The 20866-nt window shown below is 43.9% G+C and overlaps 1 protein-coding gene across 1 annotated transcript in view; it reads left to right on the forward strand.

The window, feature by feature from the left end:
- LOC306761064 (CD166 antigen homolog) overlaps window positions 1-19595 on the forward strand; it is a 49982-nt gene extending 30387 nt beyond the window's left edge. The window contains exons 11-16 of the mRNA XM_079247152.1: window positions 1-45; window positions 12653-12782; window positions 15589-15615; window positions 15757-15856; window positions 17763-17859; window positions 18409-19595. The exon at window positions 1-45 is cut by the window's left edge and continues 77 nt beyond it. Of these exons, the coding sequence (XP_079103278.1) occupies window positions 1-45; window positions 12653-12782; window positions 15589-15615; window positions 15757-15856; window positions 17763-17850 (390 nt within the window). The 3' untranslated portion in view covers window positions 17851-17859; window positions 18409-19595. The remainder of the gene's footprint in view (window positions 46-12652; window positions 12783-15588; window positions 15616-15756; window positions 15857-17762; window positions 17860-18408) is intronic.
- Window positions 19596-20866: the final 1271 nt, after the last annotated feature.

Below are 20866 nucleotides of genomic sequence, written 5' to 3' on the forward strand. Positions count from 1 at the left end.
GGGTTCCCAGAACCGACGTTCAAGTGGAGCATCAGCTACACCAACGTGAGTGTCTGAACAGCAGGAAAGTTAAGGCATATTTACGCTCCTTTACCTGTGGAAACAACTACGTCCATCTGAAATAGCACTGCTTCCATGTGGTCGTTTACCAGTACATCCACCAGGGGGCGGTGCCGAGTCCACCTCTGTCGGTTCCCGACATCAGTTTCACACTATAATGGCATCGGTGGATGATGTCATAATGATGTCAATTCTCAGAAGGAGACACAGAAGTGGTGGTCTGTGGAGCCAGGTTGTTTCTTTTCTTCAGTTCGCTGGTCGTGGGACAGCAGTACTGCTCTGCACAGCGCCGTTACTCCATCTGGCAACGTGTCTGCCATCTCCCTGTAAACTCTGCATGTAAAGGACGATATGCTCCGTATCTCTTGTTTTTAGCATGGAACATAAACGGGCCTTCCTTCTGTTTGCGGACGGTTTTCTTTTTAGATTTATTGGACAGGTGTCCAGGTGGTCGTATGTCTGGTGTTACAGCCATCCGTAGCCCTATCTGGCCGGCTGGTATAAGCCGGATACTGATAGACGCATAATAGTTTCATGTCATGGTGGCGCAACACTTTCCTTAAGTTATAAGGAAGAATGGGACCCAGAGACAAAGGAGAAAAGTCAACATCCAGCAGTTTATTTCTTCTTGAACATGGTTTTAAACAACAAATAGATCCAGCGTGTGACTAAACATGAAGCTGTTGTAAACAAAGCAGCAGAGTCACATTGAAAGCGTGATTGTCTCCACCAATCAGTGCATTGCAATGTGGCGCGCTCCACACTCATATTATTGTGGCACCTTTCCCAGTCACAATACAATATGATACGACACACTCACTGGTTCCCAGTAGGGAAACTGGAGTTGGACTCTTCCCGTACATTAGTTGCCTTGACAACATCAATACACCCCAAAAACCCCTGTAATTTACAAACAACCATCAACAGTAAAAATAATGATATTATGATAAAAAATGAGAAGATAAAAATGAAAAGGAATGAAAGAAAATGCCCTTGCCCAACCGCCGCAGACATAACGGACATATTGCACAGTCCATGTGGATCCATGTAGACACCATGTAAAATCAGTTCTAAAGTTGGAAAATCTGGTTGTTGCAGCATTCATGTACAGTTGTGCTGTTAGAACAATCAAACAGAAATAGTACAAATTTAAAAATGTCAACAAAAATAAAATGTGTAAAAAATCACTTTTCTATGTGCTTAAAATCATCTCGTGTGGCGTTTAAATTCCATAAACGGACAATAAACTCCTATAAAAATGACCCAGGACTTAAAAGTTCATTCTTTAAAATTAAGCGTGTAAACAGCTCATTTTAAAATCTCCATTTTTATTTTTACCCATCTGTCTGATGTCCCCTTGTCCTTTTCCCCTCATCTCTATGCTTTTTTCTCCTCTTTTTTCTTCCCAATTACTTTCATCTTTCTTTGTCCTCCAACCCTCTTGTCCAACATATTAAGATGTACATTCATCAATAGAGAAATAAAAAAATAGTAATAATAAAGTTTCTATTCAGTTACAGTTGATAGTTTAACATTCTTCCAATTTAAAGGAACAATTTTCTAATATATGCACTATATATCTTTGGTCAGCCCTGAAAAGTTCAACTGGCATTACACCTAGCAAATGAAAACGGAGTATTTGAAGGGACTTCTCTTTTTAAAATGTTTTTAATTTCTTCTTTAATTTTTTTCCAATACTCAAGTATTATTGGGCAGTCCCAAATATATGTGTATGATCATCTGTTGTCTCCAACGCGGAGATACTGAAGGAATTTAAACAAAATTAGAAATGACCTTTGGTGTATGAAAGTATCTAGTTTTTAATTTCCAGCTGAACTCTTTCCACTGCGGACCAGTGATGTATGACTCTCATTACAGTTTATCCTACAGTTCGTCTTCTATTATACTAATAAATTCTAATTCCCACTTTTCTTTTAAGTTGTAAGTATTCAAAAAGATATCTGATGAAAGCTTGTTATACAAATAAGAGACATGTTTAGACCTTGGACAATGTTTTTTTTTTAAATTGTAATGAAATATTGCTCTATATTATTTGGGAATTTGATAAGTTGCTCTTTTTCCTTGTGATGAATAATGTAACTCCTAATTTGAAGATATCTATAGAAATCACTTGACAGAAGATTAAATTGTTCTTGAAGTTATGAAAAGGACTTCAAATGTGATCTTTCTAATAACGGATTCAAAGTAATAAGGCCTTTAGCGCTCCAGCTCTTTAAACCATGGATCCATACCGAAGGCAAAAAATCTAAATTACCCACTATTGACATAGCTCGAGACATCGACCCTGTATTTTTGTATGGTATGTTTTATCCTTTTATTTCCAATTTTCTTTATTAACCTGTTTTAGGTCCACAAAAGGAAGAACAGATAACTGTACATTTTACACTTCACCTATTTGGGTCCATTTTGCATCGTCTCCACTGATCCATGTCTCCACGTCAAGAGCTTCCCAGTAGTAATGTATTAAATTTGGCAAGGCCAAACCTCCTTTATTTTTTGGGTAAATGAAGTGTCTTCAATATAATTTTGGGTTTCTTATGTTGCCATATAAATTGAGAAATCAATCTATTAAAAATAAAAAATTGGAACTTTAACTGGCAGCGACTGAATTAAAAACAGGAGACAAGCAAACAGATTCATCCTCACGGTTTCAACTCTGCTAAAAAGAAATAAAGGTAAAACTTGCCATAGAACTAGATCACTCGTTATTTGTTTAATTAGCTTATTATAATTTGAATAAAAAAGTTTAGTGTTATCAGATGTTATAATACTTGCCAGATATCTGAATCTTTGTTTTGACCAGTGAAATGACACTAAGTTTGTCAGGCCACTTTCCTGATATCATCATTGCTTCTGATTTATTTTGGTTTATTTTATATCCAGAAATGTCTCTGTAATTTTTTGGACATTGCATTAGTCGAGGTATGGAAGTAAGAGGATGATTTATAAAGAGCAGAATATCATCTGCGAAGAGAGAGATTTTATGAACTCCAGCCCTGCTGTCTTCAGTCTTGGACGTCCTGCCTTATGGGCTCTGCCAGAGGCTTGATGCTAAGCTCATAGAGGATCAGGGAAAGAGTATTGTCCTGTCTTACACCTCTCTCTATGTCAAAAAAGTCAGAACTGCCCTTTAACTCTAATTTTTGATTTGGGATTCTTGTATTCCAAGCAAAACCAACGTCAATTTTTCACCAAAGTCCATTTTGATTTGTGTTTGTTCTAAAAATTCCCAGTATACCCATTCGAATGCTTTCTAAGCATCTAAGCTGAGAAAGCATTGGTGTTTGTATTTTCTTTGCCATTTGTGACTTCAAATTTAATGTCCTTCTCATATTATTCGTCCATGTTGGCCAGAAATTAACTGTCTGATCTGGTTTTATTAATTTCTTAATATATATCTGTACTCTGGTTGCTGAAATAGATGTTAATATTATTTATAGTCCACGCACAAGAGACTTATGGGACGATAGCTAGAACACAGCAGTGGGTCTTTTCCATTTTTATATCGTACAGTGATGATAGCCTCTGACCAAGATCCAGGAGGATTCCCTGAATTTAACACATAATTATGTAGCTTGCATAAAACAGGAGGAAGGTCATTACCACACATTTGCTAATATTCTCCGGCAAACCCCTCAATCCCTGGTGATTTATTGCTCTTCAATTTAACAATTATATCTTTAATATCTTTCTCTGTAATTGGTTATACTAGGAAAGAGGCCTCATTAGCTGTCAATTTGTCTAATTTAATATTTTCAAAGAAATCTCGTATTATCTCTGTTTTTGAGTCTTGGGATTGAATTTTATATAATTGTTCATAATATTAAGCAAAGGTGTCTGTAAGGCTGCAACGATTTGTCGACACCATTGACAATGAAAATTCATCGACGCAAAATTTCCTTGTCGACGCATCGCGTTATAAACACCATAACGGCTTTGCTAATAAAACGCTGCGCTGGGCAACTTAACGCCGTTTACCAACCACAGCTTTTCAGACAGTAGAAGAACTCTAACCACCGAGCAAACGAAGCAAAGCACCACAGGAAGTTCTGGGGGCAGTGTTGTCTTGCAGCGTCTTTGTTTAAACAACAAAGAAGAAACTGAAGGCGGTGCAACCTGTTTCCAAAGTTTGGGGATATTTCACGCTAAACAAAGTGTCAAACAGGTAAAATGTGTCGTCTGCCATGCAGAGTTGGTGTACCACGGCAGCAGGACAGTCATGATGAGCATCTGGAAGGAAAGCACCTCGGAGTCATGGTTTCCAGCGTTCTGGATGGCAAAGTTAGCATTAGCTAAAGTTAGCATTAGGATTAGCGATGTGCTGCTGTTACCGCTGCCAAAGAGCTTCTGGTTTTACCGCCGTTTATCTGTTTGTGTTCAGGATAACTCAGAAAGTTATGGAGAGATTTTCAAGAAATGTTCAGGAGTTGTTGGAAATGTGAAAAGGAGGAAGTGATTTAATTCTGGTGGTGATCTGGATCACCGTTAGGATTCAGGAATGTTTTAAAGGATTCTTGTCCTTGTTTATCTACAAAACAGGCTTTTTCAAGATGTAAATAATTTCAATGCAATTCTACAGAAATTAAGACGTTAAAATATTTTATTTATTTTGTTTTCCTTTTGAGGCAAATTCTGTCCAGCTTGGATACGACACTATAGCTAAGTTTGGATGTTTCAGAATAAATTAGTAGTTAGCTGTTAAGTTTAATATTCAACTGGTTCAGGAGTCGTTCTGTTAACTTACTAAAGGACATGATGTTGGGACTGACTGGGAATCAGGGGGACGTTCATATGATGCAGATGAAGAGAGTGGGCTAAAACATACTGGAACCAGTAAAAAGAGCTGCGTCACCACAGATGGTGGGCGGGACAGAAATAATTGGGACTAATCGAAAAAATTTACAGATTAGTCGACTATTAAAATAATCGTTGCAGCCCTAGGTGTCTGCAGTTGTTTTGGGGCTAGTTTCTACCTCATTCGAATGAAGTTGTTTAATTTTAGGAATTATACGGCCATCCTGTGCTTTCTGTAACTGAAAAGACAATAATCTGCAGGCCTTATTTCCATATTCATAACATTTCCTATCAATGAACCTAAGGGCACCCTCTGCTTTGTATGTCAATAACTCATCTAGTTTGATTCTGTGTTCTTTAGGTTTATCCAGTACCTCTTGTTTTCCATGCTGTTTTGTTCAGTTTCCTTTCCTTTTGATTTCAGTTTCCAATTTCAATAGTTTATCTTTTTCTTACCGTGATCTTATAAATATTATTTTTCCCCGTATTGTGGCTTTATCTGAGTTCCATAAAACTGAGGGTGAGACCATTCCATTATCATTCAGAGCAAAATACTCAAGTATAGCATTCCTTATTTCTTTTCTTATATTACCGTCTGTTAGCAATGGGACATTAAAACTGGGGCAGGTAATGTTGGGAAGCTCGCAAGATGTGAAAGGAGGTTATGTTTTTACCGGTGTTTATCTGTGTTCAAGATAACTCAAAAAGTTATGGATGGATTTTAATTAAATTTTCACAAGTTTTTGAAAATGTGTAAAGGAAGAACTGATTTAAGTTTGGTGGTGATCCAGATCACTGTTTTGATCCAGGAATTTTTTAATGCCGAGGTGGAGGTTTGCGTTCTCTGGGTGTTTTTCCAGTTCGCAGCTTTTTCCAACGATTTTCTCTTTCTCGGCTGTTTAGCGGGAGGAGGCGAATAAATCGAGCCGGGTCGGGAAATCCTTCCTGCATTTTCTCAGCCGTGAAGAAGCTTATGAAATATAAGAAATAAAAAAAACTCCAATTCAGCAACGAACAATTGGATTGGTCAGTTTTTACAGATTTACAGTAAACTGAGGGGTCTAACTATATTATTGTTCATGATTACAGAATGTATAGACTACTATCAGGATGAGGAACATGTCTCTCAGCAACATTACCTACTGGAGATTTAATTCTCCAATACTTCATACGTGGCTCCAGTCCCAAGTCACACATTGTTATGGTCTGAAATGGTCATTGGTTCAATCACACAGTTTTTGACCTGGTATGTGACTTTGTTTTTTTTTTTTTAAATTAAGAAGTGATCCGACTGTGAGTACCTTCCATGTACTTGTGACATAAAGGTAAAGTTTCTTTCGTTTGGATGAATGTGACGTTAAACATCTTATAATTCTTTCATTGCGTTTGATAAACTTTTGGACATTCTGGTTTGAGGTTCTGAGAGTGTTGGTTAAATAACCAATAATAATCTCATGGATTATTTCGCACACAAGTCCCCGCCCATACAAAGAACACCTTCTCTGTTGTCCGCTACCAGGTATGCAAGCTTTTTAAAGAAATGTGGACAGTCTTCATTGGGTGCATAAGCATTAAAAATGGTCATTTTAAGTCCAGCAATTATCCCTACAACCATAACGGCCCTCAAACACCTTTTTACAGTTAAATAATGTAGCTGTTACTCTTTTTTTTTATGTTTCCTATAAGAGCTACAATAAACTTGATCCACCTATTATTATTTTCATGGTGGCAGTGAAAAGGGTTCTAGGTGGGGACAATACATTGCTTTGCCTGGTCGAGTGCAAGAATTCAAATCAACAGTCAGACGATTACAATTTCACAGGAATGATTTAATCTCCTCAAATCACCATTTTCATAGATAAAGAAACTTCAATAGTTTAACAACACTCTAAAGCATGCTATAGAAAAAAAGCAAATATAATGAGTCAAATATTAAAGGGTATGAACTGAATTTATACAAAACAGTGTGTGTGAGTGAATCAGAGAAAGAAGAATGTGTTTGTGTCCCTGAGGTGAGTATGGTGTGATAGCTGAGTGGAGGGGATGGACAGGTTTTATTTGGACAGGAACTTTGCTCATCTGTCTTTCTGAGTGGCAAATTTCTCAAAGACTCTGGTGTTGAAATCAAGATGTCCCGTGTTAGATGTTTCTCTCTGGAGAGCAGAGCCAAAGCACTGCCGTTGTATTCCTGAGGAAGGTTTTTATTCTCTTTAACGTTGAGAAGCGCCTCTCTGACTCTGATGTGGACATTGGCGTGGTAATCAGGATGTTGAGAACACTTACAGTTTCTGTCTTGGAGATTATTCTCCTCAGAACCTGAAAGAGAGCCACTGCACCACTGCAGCTCTGGATCTCTTCATGACTGTAGATCAAGGACAGCTCTGTTTTAAGCCTGGCCTTGTCCAGTGAGGGATATGCTTCCACCGTAGTATCCAGCGGGGAATCTGGGAACTTCTTGTCGTGTTCTGGGAACAAGTCTCCCTGCAGCAGAGCGGCACTGACCAGGTGTTTGGTGAAGGAAAACCTCTCCTTGGCACGGCACATAATGGTGTCACATACCATAATGGTGTCATTTTTAAAAAAAAAAAAAAAAAAAGGTAAAAACTAGGTTTTGACATTTTATTTTAAACAATAAGCTTTATAGTTTCTAAAAATGGATTTCTTATTTTTATTTATATCTTATAACTTTAATTATTTTTGTATTGAATGTACACTGAGAGCAAGTAACCACCGGAATCAAATGACTTGTTGAAAAAAAGTATTCAGATTGCAATTCTCCTTTCCTTTCCTGAACAGCTAAATTGTATGAGCCAGTATGTACTCTGTTACTCTGTACCAGGGGTCTCCAGCTCCAGTTTTCATGAGCTACCATCCTGCAAGCTTTAGTTTTCCCAGGTACAACACACTTTGTTCAGATGGAGAGGTTCTCCAACAACTTGTTGTCATCTTCTGCACCTGCCTGTTTATGAGACATTGATTTGGGTCAGGTGTGTCACAGCAGGGAAACACCAAAGCCTGCAGGATGGTAGCCCACAAGGACTGGAGTTGGAGACCCCTGATCTATATATTCATATCGTAACATGACAAAGTATATTTCAGTCAGTAGCACTATTTCAAACAGCTAGTGTGGTGAAAAGTTGTTATTCTTCTGTCCACCAGGTGGCAGCAGTAAGTGTTTACCTCCAATGCCAAATGGTGTTTCCTGTCTTCTCCCAATGTCTGCCGTTTCTTTGTGGGTGGTTCCTGTACAGGTCCACTGGACTCCTGACCCTCAGCTAGGGAAGGAACAGCTTCTCTGATAATACACAAACAGTACATATGAACCAAAAATCATTTCTGAAAACTGGTAAACATATAATACATAACTCTAAGACTGTATTAAATGATAAGTTACTGTATTTGAGTATTAAGCTACATAGAGTCTATTCAGAGACAACATTTGGATAACACTGTGCACAGAAGCTTACCTGATAGCCTGCATGCTGTCAATGAATCTCTGGATTATTCCTGAGATGCAGACAGAATCCATGTTTCTTTTCTGCAGCTGGTTATACAGCATGTCCACATATGTCCACATTATTTTATGAAAGAGGGCCAGGAAAAACCAGAAATCATCATCCTGAAGCATTCTCACGCAGCCGCCAGCCTCTCTCTTTGTAAGACCGTCAAATTCAGGCCTGTTCCGGATGGTCTCAAAGCACCTGACCAGATCAGCCTTGTGTTCATACACCGTGTTAACAGCACTGTTACGTCCCAGTGCTTCTTGTGCAAATCTGACTGTGTGATCGCCACTAGACTAATGGCTGACAGCTTTTGTTTCCACCCTGCAACTTGCTGCACTGCTCCTTCCAGGATCCGCTTCATCATCATCATCATCATCATCTTCAGCTGGGCCAGTCAGCCCTATTTAAGGAGCAGGCTGGCAATCATTCAGGGCAGCTGAGTGTTGATGGCTCAGTTTGTCTCACTTTGTCTTGGTTGTCAGCCTGGGAAAGGGGTTTTGTGGTGTAGTACGGATTTGTACTTTGAATCTTTGTGTTTGTCAGCCCAGTAGGGGTGTTTTGTAAACTGTCTTAAAAGCAGTGGTTTGGTTGTGAGTAGTTTGTCACCCTTTTTGTTGTTCAGGGTGTGACCTAAAGCCTGTTACAACTTTTGTGTTTCTTTTTTCCTGCCTGTTTATCACGGGCAACAACAACTAGGGCTGGGCGATGTGACCTTTTAGTAATATCCCAATATTTTTATGGCATGTCACGATATACGATATATATCTCGATATTTACCTCAGCCTTGAATGAATGCTTTGGTGCATACAATCACATCAGTAAGATGATTTTGTGTCTCCATTAAAACATAATTGTTCGTACTGCATTAAGATATGCTGATTTTAAACATTCATGCCAAAAGGATGAAATTGTAACAAACTGATCAAAACCGTATTTATTGAACAGTGAAAGCAGCAGCAGAAACATGTCATTTTAAAACAAAATAAAGTGACTTTGCATGATGTAATAAATGCAACGTATGAAAATAGGTGCTCTAGGGGGGACTTTTCAAATGATGAGATAAATCTGTGGTACTACGACCTTTTGTGGCGACACTTCTGCGACATACTTTGCATACGACAGTTGTTTGGTCAACATCTTCTCTCCGGTATCCAAACCACCGCCAGATGATGGATCCTGTACTACTTTTCTTCTATTCTTTTTTGCCACTGAAACAGTCTATCCCTTTGAAAAATCATTTTGAATACCATTAAACCCACATTGTATAAATCTGCTTTGTCCTGCTTTTTTAAATGTTAGATTATCAAATATCACCAAAGGATTATGTTCTGTGGAATAGTTGCACAGTGACCCAAAAGAGGCACTTTGACAGAGATATGTTTATGTATATATTTACATTTTTTAAAAATTTGTGTAGTTTGCTTACTTTGAGTTTAGTCTTTTTTTATTTTTAGTTTTAGCTTGCTTTGGGTTGAACTATTATAAGGCTTTGCTTTATGGATAGGTTTTTGAGTTGTCGTGTATGTTTTTAATCGCAGAGTTTAGCGTAGAAATCAGTCTTATAATCCAGGCAGAATGTCCTCGTATCGTCTCCAATAAACGGCTTCAGACAGCTTTTAATTCAGGGTTTGATTCCCACTCCTTTCTGTACTTTCTAGAGACATGAGGAGCCAGATAAATATGCTTGTGTCACACATGAGGTGAGTAAGCGACAGAGGCTGTGAATGTAATCAAATAGAATGAATTATTTTTGCGTGACGTGGAAAAACTTTGTAATTTCCGTCCCACTCTGTAATCCAGAGCGGGATCAGTGGTGGATTTGGCTGTTCATTGTGACTGTAGGTGGAGTCGTGCAGGTGTCCTCTCTGCTCCTCTGACTGGCTGCAGCTGCAGCCGGAGCGACTGAGTGCTTTAGGACGGGGAGAGACTCTCCTTCTGACAATAACTTTACAATATGCGCTTTAAAGTCAGTCGCCAAAACACCAGGAAAGTCTCCAATAACTCCTGTAAAAGCTGCTAGATGTGTCGCTTTTCACAAGAAGTCGCCAGATTTAGCGAGAAAGTGGCTCCACGCTGCCTCTCATGACGTAGCACGTAGCTCACGTTATGTACGTAACGAGGTGCGCTTGTTTTAACTCTCTGTGCAAAGCGGTGCAGAGTCGAGGAGGAGGGAGGAAACCCCGCCCACAGCTAAAAACACCTGCGTGACAACAGGATACTCCAATATGACGAATATAGGCATTTTCTATATCGCACAGAGGACTAGCCACGATATCTCTTGTATATTCGATATATCGCCCAGCCCTAACAACAATGTTGCCTGCAAATAAACACCTTTTTATTTTGAAAGGAACTTTTTGTGGGTTTAATGTTTACAAACCTCTCCCCCTTTTCACTGGCAAGCTGGGGGTTTGTAACAAGCACGACTCTTGAAGTTCCAACGTGTTGCTGAAACACTTGGAAGGCGATGCGCGACCACCTCATCAAGCACTGCCGTTCTCTTGCTTGACTTGGAAAAAAATGAAGAAAATCCCCCAATGTCAGAAAAAAAGTGACTGATCTGGGGAATGTGAGGTGTTGCATTACTAAGTTTAACTGGTGGGCATAACTGAACATAGTAAGTGTTTCCATAGATGTCTTGGATCTTTGGCTGAACTCCTGCAGTGGCACCCCTCATCACTGAAGCCCCATCATAGGCCTGGGCGATCAGCTTCTTTTCTTGTCCCTCAGGAAGGATGATGTGCAGCCTTTCTAATAAGGCGCTGGCGATTGTGTCCGAGCTGGCATTGGAGAGCTTAATAAACTCGTAAAAACGCTCCTGGACATTGTGGCTTCTGTCAGCGTATCTTAGAACCAGGACTAACTGACAGTGTGTGGAAATGTCAGTTGTTTCATCAGCTTGGATGGCTAAACAATCAGCTGTTTTTACTTCATCAATGATTTTTTTCTCTCAGAACTGCCATCATATAGTCTAGTAACTCGCTTTGCATGGTCTTTGAGGTGCTTCTAAAAACGGTTGCATTTTCAAGATGGTCGTTTAAGTCCCGGTCAATGGACGCCATTAAGTCAACTAAACCTCTGAAACTTCCAGGGTTTTCAGAAGTGTCCCTTTCATCGTGCCCCCACAATGCCAGTTCAAAAGCACCACAAAACTTAATGCAGTCTATGAGTTTCGATAAAACGTGACGATTCTTATCAACCTCTTCGTTGTGCTTTCTTACCACAATGCGGTGTCCGTCGTCCAACTGCGTCGCTATGCTAATCTTTCCTAGCACAGCTAGCTTGATGCAGTTTTCCATATGAACTCTTGATCATTTATGCTTCTTGATGCGTTCGGAGAGGTGTTTCAAGTCGGTTTGTCCTGACTGTGTCCACGTTAAATCACATCTGTCACTTTTAAAAGGAATGCAGGGAAAATAGAAAAGTGCATTGACGAGTCCACAGCCTGTAAGCCACGACTTCCGCTCGAACCGACTCCTGCAAAAACCCTGGCTGTAAAAGTTGCCTTTCTCCTTGGTCTGCTGGTTAATGATCAGGTCGGGCTTGTCAGGTCCCAATTCCTTAACACAGATGTTTCTCCTCCATTGTCCTTCTTGCAAAATGGGGAAATTCAGCTGTAACTGTGGCTGACCCCCAGCGAGTGGGGACCCAATCTCTCTGTGGTGAATAGCACGCAATGTGCAATGTTGACCAGTACTACTCAACTCAGTTTACCGTATGTAATTTTAGTATGAGCAGTCTTGGTGTAAATCAAATGCCATATGTCTTAAGATTACTCGCCCTTCTCTTCCTTCAGATTAGACGCTCCAGCATGCCGTTTCTCTTCCTACTCGAGCTGATGTTCCATCCTTGCTGCCTTGTCTTTCTCTGAGTTGGGTATTTTCTTCCCATGCATCTCTAGCATCGCGCTTACTGTGGTGCATGTCAGCTGACTGGTCTCTGCGATGGTCCCAGCAGATCTTCAGAGAGTACTTCATCTCTTCGCCTTGGTAAAAGGCCATGCAGGCTCCAAGGCTCCAGGCGGTCTAATGGGACATGGCACCATGTTGGGTTAATGGTGCATTTCTTATTCCCTTCCATAATGCAGCATCTTCATTTTAGATTTTTGAATATGAGACTGCTGGGTCAGAAGTTGTTTCTTTGTATGTCTGGATGTTGGCTTTGATGAATCCCCTTTTTGACTGGGAATGCTGGTGTAGTAGCCTTCAACGGTGCCATATTCTCTTGTTTGTCTGTGTGCTGCTTTAGTCAGATGTCGTTTTGCCTTCCTTCAGGAGAAAAGCTCATACGCCAATGGCAAGGCAGTCCACAATGTCACCGTTGTGCTCCAGGCAAACCTCACCATCTTCTGCAACGTCAGCAACAAACTGGGAGAAGTTTTCAGCACAATCAGTATTCATCCTGGTAAGTCCAGTTTTATCTAACGTCTTTTAATCAGAACGACGTCATGGCAGCTTGTTCAGATGGAAAACCAAAGAATGGACGTCTGCCTGGCGCGCAGCACAGCGATGACACAACTACACACGCTTTTCAATCGCTGCAGAAAGCTGAGATGTGAGATTACTACAGAAGCGTCAGAATCAAGACGCGTGTTACTATGTGAAAGCAAATTGCCCTGGAACACGGTAGAACATGTAAATGTCATCTCCCCCTCAAAGAAAAGCACATTACTTCAGTCAGCTGCAGCCAGTTGATCTAGGAAAGAGTAAAGTGGTCTGAAGCAGTCCTTGCAGTAAGCAAGGTAGTCGCTGAATTAGTAATGTAGTCCTAGTAACTGGTAGTCCTCTGAACTAGTAAAATAGTCCTATTAAAATAGTGTCACTGAATGTGACAAGGGGGAGTGTTTGGATCCACGGAGCAGACGGGAAACTGGATTATAAGAATGACATGTCTGGCTGTGCAGACGATGTCCAGAGAGACTTGTAGAGTGGTGAGCAGGCAGACGGAGAGCCGGAGGACAGGTGTGCTGGCGAGGACAGGTGTGAAGGCGAGGACAGGTGTGCTGGCGAGGACAGGTGTGCTGGCGAGGACAGGTGTGCTGGCGAGGACAGGTGTGAAGGCGAGGACAGGTGTGCTGGCGAGGACAGGTGTGCTGGCGAGGACAGGTGTGCTGGCGAGGACAGGTGTGCTGGCGAGGACAGGTGTGCTGGCGAGGACAGGTGTGCTGGCGAGGACAGGTGTGAAGGCGAGGACAGGTGTGCTGGCGAGGACAGGTGTGCTGGCGAGGACAGGTGTGAAGGCGAGGACAGGTGTGAAGGCGAGGACAGGTGTGCTGGCGAGGACAGGTGTGAAGGCGAGGACAGGTGTGCTGGCGAGGACAGGTGTGAAGGCGAGGACAGGTGTGCTGGCGAGGACAGGTGTGAAGGCGAGGACAGGTGTGCTGGCGAGGACAGGTGTGCTGGCGAGGACAGGTGTGAAGGCGAGGACAGGTGTGCTGGCGAGGACAGGTGTGCTGGCGAGGACAGGTGTGCTGGCGAGGACAGGTGTGCTGGCGAGGACAGGTGTGAAGGCGAGGACAGGTGTGCTGGCGAGGACAGGTGTGCTGGCGAGGACAGGTGTGAAGGCGAGGACAGGTGTGAAGGCGAGGACAGGTGTGCTGGCGAGGACAGGTGTGAAGGCGAGGACAGGTGTGCTGGCGAGGACAGGTGTGAAGGCGAGGACAGGTGTGCTGGCGAGGACAGGTGTGCTGGCGAGGACAGGTGTGCTGGCGAGGACAGGTGTGAAGGCGAGGACAGGTGTGCTGGCGAGGACAGGTGTGCTGGCGAGGACAGGTGTGCTGGCGAGGACAGGTGTGCTGGCGAGGACAGGTGTGCTGGCGAGGACAGGTGTGAAGGCGAGGACAGGTGTGCTGGCGAGGACAGGTGTGCTGGCGAGGACAGGTGTGCTGGCGAGGACAGGTGTGAAGGCGAGGACAGGTGTGCTGGCGAGGACAGGTGTGAAGGCGAGGACAGGTGTGAAGGCGAGGACAGGTGTGAAGGCGAGGACAGGTGTGCTGGCGAGGACAGGTGTGCTGGCGAGGACAGGTGTGAAGGCGAGGACAGGTGTGCTGGCGAGGACAGGTGTGCTGGCGAGGACAGGTGTGCTGGCGAGGACAGGTGTGCTGGCGAGGACAGGTGTGCTGGCGAGGACAGGTGTGAAGGCGAGGACAGGTGTGAAGGCGAGGACAGGTGTGCTGGCGAGGACAGGTGTGCTGGCGAGGACAGGTGTGCTGGCGAGGACAGGTGTGAAGGCGAGGACAGGTGTGCTGGCGAGGACAGGTGTGAAGGCGAGGACAGGTGTGCTGGCGAGGACAGGTGTGCTGGCGAGGACAGGTGTGAAGGCTCGGAGGTTTACCAGGTACACCAGGACCAGGTAGCTCCACATGGTGCGGACTGCAGGCTGAAGTCAGGAAGAGGTGCTGCTGGAGAAATGGGTGGATGAAAGACCTCTCCGGGGAACGAGAAGAAAGCCACGCCTGTACACACACACACACACACACACACACACACACACACTCTGGGAAAAGGACAGACCAGGTCCAGAGACCCTTGACGCTGCCGTTGTGTGGTTGAGCCCGTTAGCCGAGTTTGTCGCTACGTGTTAGCGGCGCCTGGTGGATGGAGGTCTTCAGTAGAAATGATCAGGTAAAGATGGTGTTACTGGGATTAAACGAGGCAGATTAGGCTGCTTTAAGGACTAAACTACTAAATATGAACTACTCCAATTATTTTAACCCTTTAAATGCCAGTTTAACTACAAGACGCGTTAGATCATGTTTTTATTGAAACATAAAATGTTAACTTTTACCATAATACATCTTAGAGAGATGGGGATTCCATGGAAGGATCAAAATGTTTACTTATTTTTATTACATTCATGAATGATGAAGAATCTCCCAACATAAATTACATGGAAAAAAGATTTTCTGTTGTTTTTCTCCTGAATTTAGCAGCATTATGCAAAGAAACTGACATTTAAAGGATGAAAATAATTAGAATAATTTCATATTGAAGGCCTGGAGCTGTTAAACAGATTGAATGGAAAAAAGGAGGAATAATGTAAACCTGTGGCGTTTGGGGACCTGGAGGTGAAGCATTTCTTTCCACTGCTGTCAGAAACGACTTTGGGTTTTGTTAATAGCAGTTTGAGTGAAGTCAGTTTGGATCTAAAGTTTGAGATTATTGTGGTTAATTCTTCTTTCTATTGGGATTTCTTTTGTTTTTTTTTTCAGACATTCAGAAGAGAAGTGGTGAAAAAGGTACGATTGGTTTCCTTTTCCTCTGAACGTCTGGCAGCGGCATCAGACAGCAGATCCATGATGATCGTTCAGCGTGTAAACATGATGTTAAACTGATGTCTGCCTACGCTCTGTCTTCATCCCAAGTGTTTCTGTGTTCAGAGGACGAGGTTGCGGTCGTGGTGGCGGTGGCGGTGGCGGTGGCCCTGCTGCTGGTCGTTACCGTGGGAATCGTCTGTTGGTTCTGGAGGAGGAAGAGCAGGTAAGGACAACACTTTAAAGCTGACTCCCAACAGAACTGGACCAACATCAGGAACTAGCAGGGATGGAAGTCCGCCAGAGGTCACATGATCATGCTGGATGGAAGCCAGGCTTTCCTCGCCTGCGTCTGAGAAACGCCCAGCAGCTGACGATGGAGAGACCAGTCGTTACGTTTAGGAGAACTTCGTTATTAAAGCAGACCATTTATATTAGTGTGATAAAAAGTTTTCTGTTCTGCTGTCATCACCCTCCAATCAGGCCGCGAGGCTTCGTCACATGACATGTAAACACAGTCAGAGTCATGTGACCTGTTTCTGTATGACGCTGCAGAGCAGCCTTCCACGCCCGCCGCTCGTTTTCTGGCCTCGCCAGATCCTTGTGGGCCCTCCAGACTGGGCGCGTTTACTGGAGAGTTTCATTCCAAATAAAAGCTAAGTAACCATGGAAACTATTTATTCTTATTAATAGTTTTAATTAAATATAATTAAAAATGACAAATTCTAAATCAAACTTAATTCAGAAGTGAGTGTTTGGTTTGTTCCCACTTTAAGTCAAACTGGTGAAGTCCTGTCATGTAAAGGTTCATACCACAGAGCTCACCTGGTTACCTGGCTACCTTGCCCCCCCCCCCCCCCCCCCCCCGTTGGACACGAGCCCAGCTGAAAGCAGAATGAAGTTATTAAATAAGTGAAGTGGAATGAGTCCATTCTTACCAGAGTAAGACCTGATGTAAGTGCAGAAACGTTAAACCTGCTGTTATCCTGGTGACAGAAGCAGCAAAGTGTCGCCGCTGTGAACATTATCCAGCTTCTTCCTCCTCTTCATGGACACTTTGACAGTTCCAGACCTCAGAATGACACGACGGTCCCAGTTCGCCCTCGGTCTACGCGGACTGGGAAGCCTTCCTACAGCTCCGTGTCCCCGCGTGTCTTCATGTCAGCCGTCTTCTGAACTGTAAAGGCCAGAAAGCAGCAGATGATTCTATTTGCTATAATCAAATGACCACTAGTCCTTCATACGTAGCTTTTTGTTCTGTTTACTGAAACAGAACAAAAACAAACAGAACAAGAGGTTTTTTCCCGTCATGTGACGGTAACAGCCTGCAGCTCCTCGCTTTAAGCCGTTCACGGTGTGTTCAGACCAAACGCGTTTTGAGCGTCCAGAGCGGCAGGTTTCCATGGAAAGTCTATGTAAGGCGCGGCAAGGGGGCGGCGAGCTTCACGCGCCGCGTTTAGAGCGTTCCGCGCGGAGCGCGCGTCAAAAACCAGAGATGGAAAAGCTTTGACCGCTCAACGCGGGGCGTCAACCAATCAGATCAGCTCCAGGAGGATTCCTGTGGTGAACCCAGACACGGGGTGGAGACGCCATTACTCCGTGTAATGTTGAGGATAACCATTCCTTGCTGAAAAGCTGAATGTTACTGCAACGTAGCGGGATACGTTGCCTAGCAACGCTTTGTTTGGGGGGCTATATGCTGAGTGCGGCTCTTGTTGCATTAACAGTGACTATCACTTCTCTACGACGACGTTCTCTAGCTTTATTTATTAAATAAAACCATGCCGTCTCTCTACTGCACCGCCATCATTCAGACTGACCGGAAGGAAAGCGCCTGCCGCTCGCTCCAGACAAGCGGCAGACGCGGCAGGAGCGGCAGACGCGGCAGGAGTGTTTTGGGCAGTTTAGTGACCCGCGTCGAGCGTTCAGCGTTTTGAGGGTTTTTGACGCTCAGAACGCGTTTGGTCTGAACACACCGTTAGTCGCAACGGCCTCAGACTGACCCTCTCTTTCACTCACACCATGTTTATCTGCTGTGCGTGGCTGTGGGAGGACACGCCACAGAAGGCAGAGCAGTCTGCGGAGCTCCTCTAGGTCCCGGCTGTCCTCACACGTCTCTGTTTTCACCGCAGGTCTGGAAGCTTCAGGACCCACGCTGCACACACAGGTCACACGGCGGAGGAGACGAAGCAGCTGGCGGGGAACAGTGAGAACGTTTAACCTGCTCAGGTAGGACGATGAATGTCTGCACACACACACACACACACACACACACATCTGGGACTTGCTTCAGCAGCTGTTCAGATCTAACCTTCAGCGATCAATCATCAAAAGTCAAAGAAGTTTCCTTACTGTGTGTGTGTGTGTGTGTGTGTGTGTGTGATACATCATGCCAGATGGAAATATGCAGAACTGATCATGCTGATGTGATGATTTTCTCTGTTTATGAGCTCACGGTTTTACGTTTCACATTCCTCTGAATTTCTATAAAAACATTTAAAAAACATCATAATTTCTGACGAGTCGTAAAAGAAGAACAGGTGGAGGTTTGAACCAGGACCGAGGACTCTGGTCCAGGTCTCTGTTGGTCCCGGAGACGTGTTTGTGTTGGATTCTGCCCACAGACCAGAACATGGACCCGTCTCCTTCACCAGTCGGATGAATGTTGGGTGTAAAGTGTAAATAGTACTCTGTGACCCTGATAAGTGTTTTGTTTGTGCATTCAGACTGCGGTCTGCTGAACATGGTGTGTAACAACGGTTTGTCTGTGTGTTGTAGTGACGACGGATCCCAGCGGGCCTCAGACACCACCCTGACAACCTGAACTCTCCTGCTCTCTATTTTCTGCCTGGCTACGTTTTGTTCCTGTAAAGTTGTATATTTGAAATATTTATTTAGTCGTTTTTAAAGCTGTAATAATGGAGATGTTGTCTGCAGGGTATGCTAATATTGAGTGTTTTTAGATGATACGTGAGGAGAAGCTGTCATTTGTCTCAGATTAAAAGACGCCATCCTGCTGTGTGATCATCTTATTGTTGTTTAAACACTGAAAAACCAAATGAAGACATGGTTGTTAGAAGGAAACAAGATGCTTTTTGTTTTGCCTGAAAAAACTTTGATGTGAAGTTCATCCATCATCCTGACCGACTGGTCCGATGAAGGGTGGCGGGGAAGATGGAGCTGATCCAGCAGTCTTTGGGCGAAAGGCTCGCAGGTCCACCGCAGGGCCACCGCAGGTCCACCGCAGGTCCACCGCAGGGCCACCGCAGGGCCACCGCAGGTCCACCGCAGGTCCACCGCAGGGCCACCGCAGGGCCACCGCAGGTCCACCGCAGGGCCACCGCAGGTCCACCGCAGGGCCACCGCAGGGCCACCGCAGGTCCACCGCAGGGCCACCGCAGGTCCACCGCAGGTCCACCGCAGGTCCACCGCAGAGAAATGTGAATACAGAAGGAATTTAAGCAATATTTCAGCTATTACTTTTTCAGTTGAAAGAGAGACAATACACTACAAACAGGCTCTGGACGGTCAAAGTTCAGACAGAAATCTGATCAGCCAGACCACCAGGATCCGATGCAGCCCCCCCCCCCCCCCCCAAGTCGGACCGAGTCTGGCGAACTCTTCTGGTGTGAATCCACCACCAGTCTTACCAACTGGGTCTAAAATTTAAGAAGTGGAACATGCTTTCCTCTCGCTAAGAGTCTCTGGAGTGCGTTTCTGAGCTTTCCCGTCACGTCTGGATGTTTCTCGTGTATTTATATAAAAGATCACTTTTGTCTTCTGTGTGTGTGTGTGGTGTTTGAGTAAATGTGTGTGAAGGAACTTTCCTGTGTCTACTGACTCATTTCTGTTTGTGAGGAGTAAAGCTCGATGTGGCAGCTTCTGGTTGAGCACAACCCTTCCACCAGAAGCACTTTTAATCTTTGTTCAGTTGAGCCAGTGTTGTTTAGTCAGGACCTTTGTAGCTCGGTCAGTTTATACTTTGGTTTTCTGCTTTTGTTTCCAATAAAATGCAAACAGAAAAAATGTGTAGGTTCATTATTTTCTCATTTCATGGAGTTTATTTAAAGAGTAAAAATTGGTGCTGAGTCTTGAGTTAAAGACAACACACTGTGAAATGAAAGTAGTTGTCTTTACTGGGAAACACGTTGCATCAAAATAACCTTTTACATAGACTTAAGCTTAATAAACCCCCAATCCAAATGGCCTAAATCTATGACTCAACTACACAGAAATGGAAAAATAACATCAGATAAAGCAGTGTTTTAAGACCAGTTGGATGACAGAACCAAAAGCTTTGAAAGGGGGAAAGGAGGAAGTCCTGATGGGGGGCATTTTTTAGGCATCTCTGACCACTTACACACACACTGCTCAAGAAAAAAAATAAAGGGAACACTAAAATAACATGTTGTAGATCTGAATTAATGAAATATTTTTATTAAATACTTTGTTCTTTCCATAGCTGAATGTTCTGACAACAAAATCACACAAAATTATCAATGAAAATCAAACATATCAACCCATGGAGGTCTGGATTTGGAGTTCTACTCCAAATGAAAGTAGAAAAACACACTACAGGCTGATCCAACTTTGATGTAATGTCCTTTAAACAAGTCAGAATGAGGCTCAGTAGTGTGTGTGGCCTCCGCGTGCCTGTATGACCTCCCTACAACACCTGGGCATGCTCCTGATGAGGCGGTGGATGTTCTCCTGAGGGATCTCCTCCCAGACCTGGACTAAAGCATCCGCCAACTCCTGGACAGTCTGTGGTGCAACTTGGCGTTGGTGGATGGAGCGAGACATGATGTCCCAGATGTGCTCAGCTGGATTCAGGTCTGGGGAACGGGCGGGCCGGTCCATAACATCAATGCCTTGGTGTTGCAGGAACTGCTGACACACTCCAGCCACATGAGGTCTAGCATTGTCTTGCATTAGGAGGAACCCAGGGCCAACTGCACCAGCATATGGTTCCACAAGGGGTCTGAGGATCTCATCTCGGTACCTAATGGCAGTCAGGCTACCTCTGTGTGTCCCTCCAAAGAAATGCCCCCCCACACCATTACTGACCCACTGCCAAACCGGTCCTGCTGGAGGATGTTGCAGGCAGCAGAACGTTCTCCACGGCGTCTCCAGACTCTGTCACGTCTGGCACATGTGCTCAGTGTGAACCTGCTTCCATCTGTGAAGAGCTCAGGGCGCCAGTGGAGAATTTACCAATCTTGGTGTTCTCTGGCAA

This window comes from Telmatherina bonti, assembly GCF_933228915.1.
Source record: "Telmatherina bonti genome assembly, chromosome: 10".
NCBI classification, from domain to species: domain Eukaryota; kingdom Metazoa; phylum Chordata; class Actinopteri; order Atheriniformes; family Telmatherinidae; genus Telmatherina; species Telmatherina bonti.